The following is a 14,513-nucleotide window of genomic DNA, read 5'->3' as shown; positions in this document are numbered from 1 at the left end:
GAAATAGGCCCAAGCGACTAGCCTGGGTAACGTCACAGGCATGTGCCTTGCGTGGGTGCTAGGCTGCTCCCTCCCAGCCAGTGCAGCTGCACGCGTTACCAGTGACACCCGCGTACCCATATATATGCTGAGCTGGGCAAGCCCGCACCCGCCACACCCTCTGTGTGCCCTGATTTTCCTGAACCTCCTTTGGTGCAGGGAGGCAGCTGAGGCCTGGATGCTGGCTCAGAAGTCCCAGGAGGACATGGAGCCCTGTTTCCCGATGAAGGGCCTGGCAGCTGGCTGAAAATACGAGCTCCTGTTGGCAGGCATTTCTGGAGCCTCTGGGGGCCCGACCCCAGAGGCAGAAACACAGGCAAAAGCCGGGAAACGTGGGCTACATGTTGGGAAGCTTCAGAAAATAGAAACCCCGATTTTAAAAGTGCATTACAGCCCATGGACTGCCCAAGTTGGCTTAGGAAGTTCAAGGAGGGCTGCAGCCCTTCGGAGAGGCCCTCCCAGAAAATGGACAAGATAGATAGGCAGGGAGGTTCCCTATTCAGCCCCCCCTGGTCTTCCCTACTGCATCACCCTGAATGCTCTCCTGCACTTAGTAAACTCAGCCTTGTTTCTATTCCTAAATTCACTAAGCCCTTTCTGGCCTCGGGGCCTTTGCACATGCTGTCACCGCTGCCTGGAGAGGACTTTCCTCCAATAATAATTCACCTGGCCATCGACTCACGTCCTTTGGGCCTCTGCTGAGTCCTAGAGAGGCCTTCCTTGTCTACTAGAACAGGGTTAATGTTTATCTCACAGCCCTTGGTCCTTTTCCTCTGTGGCTCTCATTACAACTCGCCTTACATAACACTGTTTATCTGTCTAATGCCTGTGAATTCCTGGAGGGCTGGTGCTGGTGTCTCCTGTTTTCCCAACTCACGTCCCCATGCCCCGCCCAGGGCAGCTCAGGGGCTGTAGACAGGGCAGCACCATGTTCAGCCCCAGCCAGCCCAAGCTGCACTTTGTGAGCGCTCAGGATTTCTGAGTTCCATGGTCCCGGGGCCAGCCATGCCCAGGGCCTCCCCTTACCCACACTGATTAGCCAGCTAGCCTCCATGCCCTCTGACTATTGGCCTACATAAGCCAGCAGCTCTCTCTGAGGCAGAAAACACATTGAGTCAGACAGACCTGGGTTCAAATCCCTACTTGTCCATTTTGTGGCCTTGGGGCAAGTTACAGAACTTCTCTGAGTCGTAGCTTCCTCATCAGTAAATTAGGGACAGTAATCCCCGATTAGAGGGCAATTACAAGGATCAGGTGTGACTGCCTGTGTAAGGCCGGCACTAGGTCAACTTTAGTTGCCTCCCTCTCACTTTCAAGGCCTGTCACTAGGTGGCAGTCCATCTCAGCCACTTCGCTTCCCCTGAGGTGGCCGAAGCCTCCTAGCACAGGGGACTCGACCTCTGGCTGAACACTCAGCTTCTTGGGGGCTGCATTTGAGAGAACCTCACTCACACACACACACACACACACACACACACACACTTCCGCTACAGGAAGACAAAGACAGAGGCAGCAGCGCACACTAGTCACCACCCAGCTGGGTGGGCTGCCTGAGCACACTCTGTTTAACTCAGAAGTCCCAGGAAACCCTGTCCGGCCCTTTCCTTGGCACCTGCTGCGAGCCCCTCTGGAACCCTCACCTCTGAAATGCGGTAAGCGGTCCTGCTCCGCTTGGCTCCACCGTGACCTCAGGCGTCTTCGTTTTGGGATGTTCTCTGTGGCGGGGGCAACTAGACAGCAGGGGCGAATCAAGAGAATGGCTTCAGGAAGACAAAGGGTGTGAATTATTCAAATACAGGCAAGCACATCTCAGAGAGTTGCGCGTTCGGGTCCAGACCACGGTAATAAGGCAGGCGTCGCGTCCTCATCTTTTTTGTTGGTAGAGAGTCTCGCCTTCAGTTTGTAAAAAACATAGCACCTGTGAATGCAATTAAGCCAAGGCACTAAGATGAGGTCCACCTGTAACTACAAAAAGGCTTTGCGGCTGGATAATGGAGCGTGAAGGGCAGGAGGTGAGAGATGAAGTGGGAGAGAAAGGGACTGGGCCGTACAGGACCTGCTGGGCCAGGTAGGGAATGTGGATGTTCTGAGCCACGGGAAGTCATGGAGGGTTTGAGTCTGGAGATCGGGAATCATGATTTAATTTTTTCTTAAAGATGAAAGCAGGCAAGACCAAGGAGGGTCAAGTATGGGTGAGAAAAGGCGGGCCTCCGACTTGTGGGTGGAGATACTCAAAGGTATCGCCGGGGCTTTTAGCCCAAGCACCTTAGCGTTTAGTGCTATGTTCTAAGAAAGTGAAGACAGGGAGCAGCATTTTGAAGAGGGAGATGCCTGTGTTAAGTGGGGACGGGAGCAGGCAGTGAGATGCACGGGAGATACAGATTTGGCGCTGCGGGTGCCTGGGTGGAGTGGGGTAGGGCGGGTGTGAAACCATAGGAAAGGTCTGGTCGCCTTGGGAACTGGCTCAGGACCCACCCCAGAGGAAGAGAAGCTTCTGAGGTGGAAAAGCAGCGGCCAGAGAGGAAGGAGAAAAGCAAGGAGAATCAGCCCAGTAAAACCAAAGCTCAAAAGAGCATTTGCAAAGGGGCGTTGTGAAGTAGGGCCTGACATCACGTCTTACCTTGTGGACACGGAGAGGGAGGTGGGGCGGACAGTGGCTTATGCGAGCGCCAGAGACGAAGGCCACGGGGGACCGTGGGTCTAAAGGCCCTGCAGGGGATGCTCAGGCCTGGGAATGCTTCTCCAAATAACGGGACCCTAGAAGGCTACACGGGCCACAGAGACAGCTGCGGCCTGCGGGCCAGCCCTGAGCGGCCAGAAAGAAGAGGCGGGACAGGCCTGCTGTCCATCAGAGACCGTTGGCCAATCAGCAGGCAGCCCCGCCCCCGCCCCTCCCGGAGAGGGCGCGTAGAGGACCCGCCGCCGCCGGGGTGAGGCGGCCCGGCCTGGCTCCCTCCGCCGGGCAGCCCGCCCAGGTAACTGGGTTTGTCCCGCGGGCTCGAGGGGAGCTCAGTGCCCGCACTTCTTTCCGGTTGCTGCGTGGGGCGGCGCTCGGGGAGTGGGGGTGAGGAAGCGGCTGGGCCTGCGCGGGACAGTGGGCTGGTGTCCGCCTGTACGACTGACTGCCAGGCCGGCGCACGACTGCCGCGCGTGACGAGATCGGCCGTGGCCGCCAAGCTGTGTCCAGGGCCGCGTGAGGAAGCTCTGCGGGACGGAGGGCCGGGTGCTTGCCCGCGAGCCGTGCGCGCGCTCCCGCCGCCATTTCCCCCCTGCGCTTCCCCGCCCGGGGTTTGGCCGGGGGTCGCGGGGCGCAGGCGCGGCGGGCGGGGGTCCTCCCCACGGGCGCGCGGGCGCCTTTGTTCCCGGCGCGCGGGCCGGGGCGGGGCCTGCAGGGCCGCCCCGCCTCCCGCTCAGGCCCCGCCCCATCTCCGCCCGCAGGAGCTGCCGCCGGGGCCCACTCGCCGGCCGCCTTAGCCCCCGCCGCCGCCTACTCCCGCCGGCCGAGCCTGCGCCGCAGCCGCCTCTGCCGACCCCAGCGCCGGAGCCATGGCGGGCGCCGCGTCCCCCTGCGCCAATGGCTGCGGGCCCGGCGCGCCCTCGGACGCCGAGGTGCTGCACCTCTGCCGCAGCCTCGAGGTGGGCACCGTCATGACTTTGTTCTACTCCAAGAAGTCGCAGCGGCCGGAGCGGAAGACTTTCCAGGTCAAGCTGGAGACTCGGCAGATCACGTGGAGCCGCGGCGCCGACAAGATCGAGGGGGCCAGTAAGTGTGCCCCCTACCCGGGGCCCGCTGCGCGCGCGGAGCGAGTGCCGGGGGTCCGCTCCCGGCGCCCCCGCGCCCGGGCCCGCCGCGGGAGACACTTGGGCAAACTTTCCGGCCCTCCCCACCTCCGGGCCCGCCCCCGCCTCGGCCCCGGTGGTCACCCTGGGCAGGGGGCATCCGGGTCCTCAGTCACCTGACAGGACACCCCCTCCCCCAGCCGAGGGGGAGTGTTCTGGCTCTTTGCCCAGAGGCCTAAAAATCCTAGCGGTCTGGAGACTAGCGGAGCAGGCATCGGGTCCCTCACACCCCGGGAATGGTGCCCGTGGAGGTGACGGCAGCCGAGGCAGGGCCCCCACCTAGCCCCTGAACTTGGAGCTAGACGGGACAGTCGCCGCCCATCACCCTTTCTCCAAAAACAGCCGTCTTGGTGAAACTTTTTGGGGCCCCAGGATGGGTTCTTATTTGCAAAGGAATCTTTGGGTTCTCTAAGGAGAGCTTAGGCGGATGTTGGGGTAGGGCTGGTTTTGGATCAGGGCCGACCCTACGCATCTCCCTCTTGGGAGGAGGAAGGTGGTCCTGTTTGGTTGGGAAAAGCTTGAGAGAAGGCAGTGGCGGCTCTTCCCCACAGCCGCCTTTGTCCTGCAACCGAATTTTGGAGGTCTGTGGGTGGGCAGACAGCCGAAGTCAAGGCAGGGACTGTTGGTAAAGGGCCGGGCTCCCCTTGCCCTCGGAAGCACGTTCTAAAAGCTTGGCCCCCAGAAGCGCTGGTCTTAGTGCCTTGGTGTCAAGTACTCTCTTTCCAAGGGCGCTGGCAGCCAGTTTGGGGTCTAGCCCTTTGTGTCCCGTGTCCTGTAGCTGCAGGGAGTCAGCAGCAGCTACTTTTGATTTCCTGCCTCTTTGCTCTCCCAGGCCTGTGCGGCTGCTTCTGCCCAGGTCTCAGTTGGGGGATTTTGAAAACCCCAGATGTATCAGTGTTATTCCACTTAGCACATGCCCATGCTGTGGCCGGATGGGCACCCAGCTGCCCTCCATTCCCCCGCCTCCAAGTGTGAGAGATGATGTGTCCTCAACCCCGTGCTGTAGGTTGCTTCCTGCAAGGAACCCCCCCTTCCCCCAGAGACTAATGTTAGAGAAAGCGAGGCTCAGACCTAGGTCCATGTGGAGGAGGGTAGTCTGGAAATAATACCCCAGGGGAAGGTCCTACAGACTTCCTTGGGCATGGTGTACATGCATGTAGATGGGTGAGGGGATTGGGAGGCAGGAAGACCGTGTGGTGAGGCAGCCGTCCTCAACTACAGACTTCAGATCTGATATAGCTGGTGAGCTTAGAAATGGTAGCTGCCTTCCTCTGTGCCTCCTTTGGCCCTGACGGCCATTAGGAGAAAATGTGGGTTGAGAGACTAGATTCCAAAGTGGAGGAAGGACAGACATTGCAGGGTATTCCTGGGAGCATCACCCAGGTGTCAGATTCCAGGCACGGCCCCTTCCTTGCTTCTGTGGTGCTCCCTGTGGATTGTGGCACTGGCCCGAGGTTCCCAGGTGGAGGTCTCCTGGGTAACAGGCTGCATTTCAAACCAGCAGGCTGTGACAAGCAGGCTGTAAGTGTAGCACGCTGGTTGAAGGCGAGGCTGGATTTTGAAGCCCATGTATTAGTTGTGTGTCCCCCAGCGAGTTTTCGTCTCCAAACCTTAATTTTCCTCATCTGTAAAATGGGTGTAATATATTCACTGCATACTCTGGTTTCTCTGGAGATTAAATGAGAAAATTAATGTTAAACATCTAACAGTGTCTGACACAAATATTTAGTAAATGTGAGCTGTTATTTATTAATAATAACAATAACAGGTTATGGCTGCCCCCCTAGACCCTGGACTGAATGTTGTAGAGATGGAGTGTGGCTATGGGAGAGGTTAGGGTGCAGGAAGGGAGGAGGATGGGGCCTGAGTTCATATTTCACTTACATCTCCACCTGGGAAAGGGAGGAAATGTTTTTCTGTTTTTATTTTGTCCCAGCCCATCTACTTACCCACCCACCTGCTATGTGGGACAGCGTGTAGAGTAGGTATGTGGAGATGTGCACATCTGGTGCCTGCCTTTCTTGTTCGTCAGTTGGAGCCTGAACAGAAGGGTGGGGTGTGGAGAGGGAGAAGTCGGTCCCTGGTGTCTCAGGTCTTTGGGGGATGGAGGCAGGAATGCAGACAATAACCCCAGCCCCTAAGGGTGGGTCAGGCCAGAGGCATACATATTCAGTTATCTCATTAATTAGCTGGGATTTGAGAGGCCTGCTGTATAGTTAAAAGGCATAGGAGGGCCCCAGCCCTTTGATTGTGGAGGCCGGATTAAAGGAATCTGGGTAAAAAGGCTAGTAGACGCTGGTGTGGAGTTCAGATCTTATAAATGGAGCCTCTGCTGAAGCTGGCCCACTTCTGCCCATTCATGGATGCACCTCGTTGGTGGGATTTGATCCCTGCAGCCCTGCTCTGCAGACTGAGGGAGGTTGGGTTGCCAACTTGGTCCCCTGCCACCTGGCCTCTTGCCCAGGTGCCTCAGGTGTCTGGACATTCACTACCATGCAGTGCCTGTAGCTTGGCCAGAGAGAGGATGTTGGTTATCCTCGGGGTGTCCTTGGCCCTAAAGGAGAGACGGTGTGGTTCAGGAAAAATGCACAGCACTCCCTTATAAGACCTCATTCTGGCATAGCTGTGCCCTCTCACTTGCCCACTTGTGAAGTAGGGCTGGCACCTGCTGGTTTCTAGGGTGGTAGTTTGGCTCAAGAGAGGGGTGGAGAAGTGCTTTGGTGCTCGTTGTCATGGTGGTTTAACAGGAACCAGGGTGATGTTTAGCCTCTGTGCATGCGTGCGCACGTGCGCAGATACTGACATCAGTGAACACAAAGCAGTTACAGACTTCCTGCTGAGTGCTGCGGAGACTTGTCATCATGTGTCTTGGCTAGGGCACACAAGGACCCTACGGGGTGGTCTGGAGTGCCATCCACTCCACAGCGAAGAAAGTGGAAATACAGGGAGTGAGTTGTGCGGCGGTGGCAGTACTGGTGTGGGCCCCGCGCTGCAGGCAGTGGCTGGCTGGCCAGTCCCCAGAGGAGTCTGAGCCCTGAGGCGTGCTGTGCAGGGGCCTCGGGCCGTGTCCCTGGGATCTGTGTTGCCCCTCCGAGGACAGACCTCTGTGCTTGGCCTTGCATTGCAGACAGCCTCAGCCTCTAGGCTCTGGCCCCACGCTTTGCCTTCTGATGTCTTCTGGGGTGAGATGGCTCAGTCATGGTCATTGTGGGCGAGTGGCCCGGCTGGGGACTCCAGGGAGAGCCTGCGTGCCAGCCAAGCACATCTGTGGGGATTGTGGAGCCTAGCCTTTTGTCTTTGATTCTTTTGTAGATAGCCTTCTAGATGCTTGTCCCCCCTTAGTAAACAAAGCAGGGCCTTGCCATCTGGGGAACTGAAGTAGATGATAATTCCTGTGGTATCTTTGATGACAAGAGTTGGGGGTGGCAGAGGAAAGCACGCAGCCCGGACAAGGCAGTCAGCTCAGAGGGGAGATGTTGGGGCAGCTGGGTGGGGCTTGACCCTGTGGCTGTCGGACTGGTGAGGAGACAGACCACGAGGCTTGCACTGAGGTCTAGGCCCACGGAACCTGCTCAGGCTGGGTGTCGTCAGGGGCTTTCCTTGTAGTGGCTGACTGCTCCCGGTGGGAGAGGGGCGAGAGCACGTGTCCGGATCTCCAGAGCCTGCCATCTTTGTGTTTCCTGTCTGACTAGTTTTTCCAGGGGAAGTCAGCCCTCTTGGTGTTTCCTCAGCACCCCAGGCTTGCCCTGGTGTACAGGATTCAGACCAGCCCTGCCGGACCCCCTGGCCATCTGGGGCTCTCTTTTCTGAGAACTTAGGAAAGGGGTCTGCACAGATGGCCAGAGGAGCTGAGCACGTGCATGCCTGCCATGGGTGCCACCACACGCTGCTTCTCCATGTGTGCAGGTGTGCAGGTGCGCGACTCAAGTCACCAGTAGAGATGTTGGCCACTAGCCTTGTTTTGAGTAGCCCCTTGGAATGAGGGGCATTTATTGGTTCAATAAGTATTTGAACTCCACCTATTTGGCTACTGAGGGTTCAAAAGATGAATAAGACGTGGTCTGTGTCATTGAGGAACTCCCTGACCCTTGGAGAAGACAGGCTTTGGACCGTATAATTATAACCCTATGTGTTACATTCCATGGTGAAGGTCTGTACCAAGAGATCTGTGTAGCGAGCTGGGGTTAAGGGGAGAGAACCAGAGGAGGTGACCTGGGAACTGGGCGTTGAGTGATTGGGGAACTTACCCGGGCCCTGGCCGAGGCCCCAGGGCCCACTGCAGGGGTCGGGAAGCGGGAGCTGTGGTAGCGAGGAGGCTGGGGCTGCTTGCAGGCAGCTCAGGAGGGCCGTGGTGTGCGTGCTCACGTGCTCCAGTCTGTGGACAGAGAGACTGGCATGTGTGTCTGGGAGAGGTTGAGGAGGGAGACCAGCGAGCTGCTGCAGTGGGCCGGAGACTGCTGACCAGCAGGACAGGACCTTGCCAAGGCCAGAGGCTGGGGGCCGGGGGCCAGTGGAGCAGAGCACCAATGACCCTGAACACCATGGGTTTGAACTGCCCTGGGCCACTAGTACATGGATATTTACATACCTATACAGTCATTCCTCTGCGTCTCTGGGTCCTGGGTTTCACATCTAGGGATTCAACGAACCACAGACTGAAACAATATTCTCAGTCTGCCGGGGTGCAGGGCTGGCTCTATGCATTGTTCTATGCTGTTTCGCGTAAGGAGCCTGAGCATCTGCAGATTGTGGTATCTGGGGTGGGGGTCCCTGTCTGTGGGGGTCCCCATGGATAGTGAGGGATGGCTGAGGTGGCAGAAGTTATGCACAGATTCTCAGCTGTGTCGGATGAGGGGGGCAGGAACCCTGCCCTTCAAGGGTCAACTGTAGGTTACATTTGGGCTCTGAACTTGGATGGCCCAGGTTAAAACGCCTATCTGCAACTTCCTCTTGCTCCGTGACCTTGAGCACATGACTTCACCTCTCTGGGCTCCTCATCTACAAAAGGAAGGTAGTAAGTACACTTACGGTACTTCATCAGGTTTTGTGAGGGAGTGATGAGAATGTGTGTAAAGTGCCTTGCATCGGGTGTGGCGTGGCATAAATGCTTCCTCGTGGAACCCTGACGAGGAGGGTTAAGTTCACGAGGAGGACCTGAGAGGGGCAGGAGCAACACCCTGTTGTATGGAGGGGGCTGGTGCCTGACCCCACGCCCTGCGATTCAGGGATGGGGAGGCTCCCCACCTGCTCCCCCAACTCCCAGCCGCCCTCTGTTGTCAGGGCTGTTTCCGCTACTGGCTTTTGCAAGGTGACTAGGCAGTTGGCTGGAAGCAGCTGCCGTTATTATATGATGGCATCTGATTGGCCTGTCCTCAGTGCCTCCTCCAGAGACACGCTGAGACCCCATCTTCCAGGGGGTGCTCTAGTGCCACCACCTCAGTGTGGTAGGGCCTGCCTGTGCCACCACCCTCCTTATCACCGTCCTTCTCCACTAATCCATGGCATCTCTTACCCCCTCTGTGCCCTTTCCTCGGGGACACGGCTTCAAGGAGGCCATAGATGGATAATGTCACGGGGCCTGACATTAGAGGATGAGAGATTTTTCTCCCCTCTCCACTTCCTCTCTTAGAACTGGAGAAGTGTGTGGGGACTTTGGGGAGGCCTGGGAGAAGTGGGTGTGGGCTGAGAGGGGAATGCCCTGGTTCTCCCTGTAGAGGCAAGGTGCCCATGCTCCCCTGGGGGTGGGGAGGAGGGTAGCGTAGTAACAGTAGCCAGGCCCTGAGCAGAGCCGGGGTGGGGGGGGCCTTAGCAGTGGTTGGTAACTGGGCTGCAGTGACCAGAGGTTTGTGGCTAGAACCAGTTAGGTTTGGGTCCCAGTCTCAGCTCCCCCTGTGACCTTGGGTAAGCTACTGTAAACTATCCGAAACTGACCTTCAGCTATAAAAATAATTCCTCCCCCCTGGAGCTGTATGTTAACAGTGCTCAAATGAGATCGTATACGAGAGGGAGACAGTTTATGTGAACGTCCTCAGCGTCGCAGTTGGCACTTATGGTCACTCAATAAGAATCTCTTTTCTTCGGTTTCACTTGAGTGACAGAGCGCTAGTTCTACCACCGAGCTTAGCCTCTAGTGCTGCTCTGGTAACCTGGGCTGAAAGTCTCTTTCCTACTTTTCTTTCTTTTTAAAATTGGTTTTAGAGAATGAAGAATAAAGAGGGAACATTGATTTGTTGTTCTCTTATTTACACATTCATTGGTTAATCCATGTATGTGCCCTGACTGGGAATCAAACTGCGACCTTGATGTGTCGGGACAACGCTCTAACCAACTGAGCTACCCAGCCAGTGCCCTACTTGTTTCCTTTGTTGCCTCTCTGAGTCTGCACAGAGGCCTGGGGCATGAGGAAAATCAGGTATTTGAATAGTGCATTCGAGTTCTGGGTCATTCTCTCATCTGTTGAGTTGCACCATGGCTCCTTGGATTCCTTGGATTGAAGAAGCGCAGGAAGGAGTAGCCCCCTCTCTCAGACGAGGAAACCAGGGCCCCAGGGGTGAGGTTGCACAGCAAGTTCATGGCAGAAGTTCATGGCATGCTGGGCCCGGAGCTTGGCGTTTCTGATTCCCACTGCAGTTTATTCTCCCACTCTGGAGAAAATGGCAGTACGATGGGCTGTTTTGTAGGGCCAGGGTGTTTTCTCAGTGTGGACAGAACTATCTGATGTCTGTCCTGCCTTCCAGCCAGATGGGTGTGTCTCTGTGGTCTCAGGTGTCTCTGTGGGCCAGCTGGACTTAGTGCTACCATCCAGACCCTCTCTGACCCCGTCTCGTCACAGCGGCCCCTACGGGGGCTTTCCCACTCCCACAGTGGGGAGGAAGATGGCTCTTTCTGGCTCATAACAGCAGCTCTACCTGAGCCTCGACCCGGGACCTCGGAGCGGGGGCTCTGTGCTCTAGGTGCTCTGAGAGGGGCCTCTCAGGACCCCGATGATGAGCTCCCGGGCATGCCTTCGTCCGTGCCCAGCCTCAGTGCGGCCCCAGCTACTGCGTTAGACGTGCTTGCTTCCCCTCTGCCTTGTTCAGGTGGCCGCAGATCTCTGTGTCGCCATAGCTGTTCTTTCCTTTGAAAAGCAAGAAAGGCGGGAAGCGGCCCCCACGAGCCTCCGTGCACACTGAGCAAGCGCGCCTGCTCGTGCTGCTCTGCTTTGGACCCGGCATTGGCCGATGTGCCGTGCACCATGGTGACCATAAAGGTTAAGGTAGACGTAGCCAGAAAGGACGCACAGCCAGCCAGAAAAATAACCGCAGGGCCTGGGGGGCGCTGTGGAGGAGACCAGCCAGAGGCCTCCGTAGGTCAAGAGAGGGAGGATGTGCTGTGTAACGCACGGCCCAGCATCTTAGTGGCCGACAGCAGCCAAGATGTTTCTTCCTTTCACTGCATGTACGTGTCCATGAGAAGCCACCGCTGTCCTGGAGAGTGGCCTCCGCAGCTCTGGGTCAGCCCTCCAGGGCAGAGTTGAGCCCTGGGCAGACTCGGCTGAGAGGGACTCAGGGTGGGGGCTGGGGGACTGCTGTGACTCGGGCTGTGAGGGTGATGTGCTGTTGGGGCAGAGGAGACGGCTGCCCACGTGGGGCACGCGGCTGCGTGGCTGGGGTCTTTGAAATAGGTATCATGTGTTCAGACGTTTTTGGTGTCATAGTGTTGTAGGAAAGTGACCCAGCGGAGGACAGACACTCAGATAACTTTATAAGAGGAACAGAAAATTTATTTAAAAGCCAGTGGAGCACGCAGGGCTAGTGGCTCCAAAGACATGTGTGTCCCCAAAATTAGATTTCTTACATCTTATCTACCCTTTACAGAACACAGGTTCACATACAAGGGTCTCATGACCCCTTTGTCTCTAAAGGTACTTGTCAACCACATGATTTCAGGATGAGAGGGGTTTTAAGTGATGTCACAGAATGAGTGATGGAAATCGCCCAGTAAGGTGTTAGAAGGTTTAAGGAAAGGGGAGAGGAAGGGGCTATTCAGATCTCCCTTCCCCCCTGTGTTCCTCATTGTTGCTCCTTCTCCTCAGTGACTAGGAGAGGGGGAGGTCTGATTTTTTCTTCCTTCTTTCTTTCAAACTTTCTAGTACGGAAAAACCTCTCCATTAGCAAAATAATAGCCCTTCCCAAGCAGGAAGGCAATCTGTAACTTCACTGACCATTTTTAGCTGGTGTTGCCTAGCCCTTATTGTAAATCACACACAAGTACAATAGAAAAATCATATCTTACAAACTTACTTTGGCCAATATTCTACTCCTTCCCCTCTTGCTCTCCCTGCTATCCACACCACAGACATTCCAACGCAGGGAATGAAGTACATTACAGTAACAGTACAAGTCATGTAATTACAAAGGTGTCCTTTACAAAATCTCTCTGAACGCTTGGCCTAAAACATAAAATGTCCTTGAAGCTTTTTAGTGGGGGCAGAAGGGCTTTCTTCCTTAATAGCTGTGCCCTTGCCTGTCATCTCCCTACATTCGTCCCAATATGTGTGCCCCTTTTGAGCCTCCGCTTAGCCTAGTCTGTTGTGGCTGCAGCCTCCTGCTGTCACTCAGAATGAGAACCTCTCATCACGGCTACCTAGGGCTCCCCTGCTTTTGTGCAGGGGCGTGGGGGGGAGAGATGGGGAGAAGCCATGAGAAGGTGTGGGGGGGGAGGTGGGGAGAAGCTGTGAGAAGGTGTGGGGGGGGAGAGGTGGGGAGAAGCGGTGAGAAGTGTGGGGGGGGGAGAGGTGGGGAGAAGCTGTGAGAAGGTGTGGGGGGGGAGGTGGGGAGAAGCCGTGAGAAGGTGTGGGGGGGAGAGGTGGGGAGAAGCCGTGAGAAGGTGTGGGGGGGAGAGGTGGGGAGAAGCTGTGAGAAGGTGTGGGGGGGAGAGGTGGGGAGAAGCCGTGAGAAGGTGTGGGGGGGGAGGTGGGGAGAAGCCATGAGAAGGTGTGGGGGGGGAGGTGGGGAGAAGCCGTGAGAAGGTGTAGCGGGGGGAGAGGTGGGGAGAAGCCGTGAGAAGGTGTGGGGGGGGAGGTGGGGAGAAGCTGTGAGAAGGTGTGGGGGGGGAGAGGTGGGGAGAAAGCCGTGAGAAGGTGTGGAGGGGGGAGGTGGGGAGAAGCTGTGAGAAGGTGTGGGGGGGAGAGGTGGGGAGAAGCCGTGAGAAGGTATGTGGGGGGGGAGAGGTGGGGAGAAAGCCGTGAGAAGGTGTGGAGGGGGGAGGGGGGGAGAAGCTGTGAGAAGGTGTGGGGGGGAGAGGTGGGGAGAAGCTGTGAGAAGGTATGTGGGGGGGGAGGTGGGGAGAAGCGGTGAGAAGGTGTGGGGGGGGGAGGGGGGGAGAAGCGGTGAGAAGGTGTGGTCCCTGAATACTCGAGGGCTGGGAGGAGGGGTCGTGGGAAGGTGGAGTCAGTTGCTTTGGGGGAGGCTATGGTCCCAAGAGATGGGGTTCGGAGAATCTCGCTTGCATTCTTGGCTCAGTTCTTAACGTTCTCCCCCCCCTTGTGAGACTCATTCCTTTTGAGGTGGTGCTTGGCCAGCCGTTGAGAGGCCGTGGTGGCCGTGTGCCCAGGCCCTAGTACGAGCTCTCTCCCCACTCGTCACCTCCTAGGAACTGGGCCCATCCTGGGGGAGCAGGGAGGGCTCCTTTTTATAGCCCACATGGAGGCTTTGTGTACAGGCTCTGCTGCTTCCTTCCGGGCCCTTCCCGGTGCTGGCGGGCGGCCCTGGCTTCAGCGAGGCTCAGGGACTCAGGATGCAGAGTAAACGGGGCAGGCCTGTCCCTGCCAGAAGACTGGCACCTCCTCTGCTGAGCGCGGGCCTGGCCAGAGAAGGCTGGGCTTAGGGACCAGGGGAGGGACGTGACCCAAGCAGAAAACCAGGAAAGCCCAGGGCCGGCAGGAGACAGTTGTGCCTGAAGTGCTGTAGGCTGAGCCTGAGGGTCCAGCTAGAACTGGTGTCCAGTGTCTGCCCTGTCCCCTGTCGCAGCAGCCGTCCTGCCCCTGCAGGCTCCCTCCCCTGCTGGCTGCCAGGCAGTGTTGAGTAGAGGACCTTCGCAAAGGCTCCGAGGGACCTGGGTACAAGACGTGGGCAGTCTCACCAGAGCTCAGGCCCTGGCACCAAACAACTGACTGGGCTGGTGAGGGGTTGGGCCGCCCGCCTGCTGCAACTGTGACCACTTGTTTGTATGAGATCTAATTCTAACTCAGTTGGGGTGGGCCCTTCACTTTGGGGCTGGTTTCCTGTTTTCTTGGACACCTGGGGATATGGCTGAGCTGAAATGTCCTGAGGGGAGTGGCGGTCACAGTGCCCTTGCCTTGGCCTTGCCTGGGCTGGTGGAAGGCGTAGAGCACACTGGGACTCTTGGTGTGTGGAGGTTTGGGGGAATTCTAACCGCATGGGATGGATTGATTCCGGCCTCAGGTCCAGAGGGGTTTATAGAGGGACTAACCCCTAGAGGGAGGGAGGAGTTGGCCACAGGCCACAGTCTCCTCAGCCTCCTTGAGGGGGTGGTCAGCCAAGGGCTTGGGCAGCGACGGGTTGGGGTGGGGACGCTGGGTCCTCTCTGCAGACCGTGTCCTCGTGTTGTCCCTGGGAGCCCAGCTGTGGGAG

General features: G+C 57.3%; 1 protein-coding gene across 4 annotated transcripts in view; it reads left to right on the top strand.

Moving 5' to 3' along the window:
- The first annotated feature begins 2,941 nt into the window (after positions 1–2,941).
- The window catches only part of PLCG1 (phospholipase C gamma 1), a 36,298-nt gene continuing 24,726 nt past the window's right edge, over positions 2,942–14,513 (top strand). For 2 of the 4 annotated variants that reach the window (XM_066387808.1, XM_066387804.1), the window contains exons 1-2: positions 2,942–3,014; positions 3,478–3,802. In XM_066387808.1, the coding sequence (XP_066243905.1) occupies positions 3,586–3,802 (217 nt within the window). In that variant the 5' untranslated portion in view covers positions 2,942–3,014; positions 3,478–3,585. Of the gene's footprint in view, positions 3,233–3,477; positions 3,803–14,513 lie in introns of all 4 variants that reach the window. The other 2 variants (XM_066387805.1, XM_066387806.1) reach the window with 2 other exon arrangements.

The sequence above is a fragment of the Saccopteryx leptura genome, chromosome 5 (assembly GCF_036850995.1).
Source record: "Saccopteryx leptura isolate mSacLep1 chromosome 5, mSacLep1_pri_phased_curated, whole genome shotgun sequence".
In the NCBI taxonomy this organism is placed as follows: domain Eukaryota; kingdom Metazoa; phylum Chordata; class Mammalia; order Chiroptera; family Emballonuridae; genus Saccopteryx; species Saccopteryx leptura.
The sequence above is the reverse complement of the archived record's forward strand: the minus strand, read 5'-3'. Positions and strand labels throughout refer to the sequence as shown.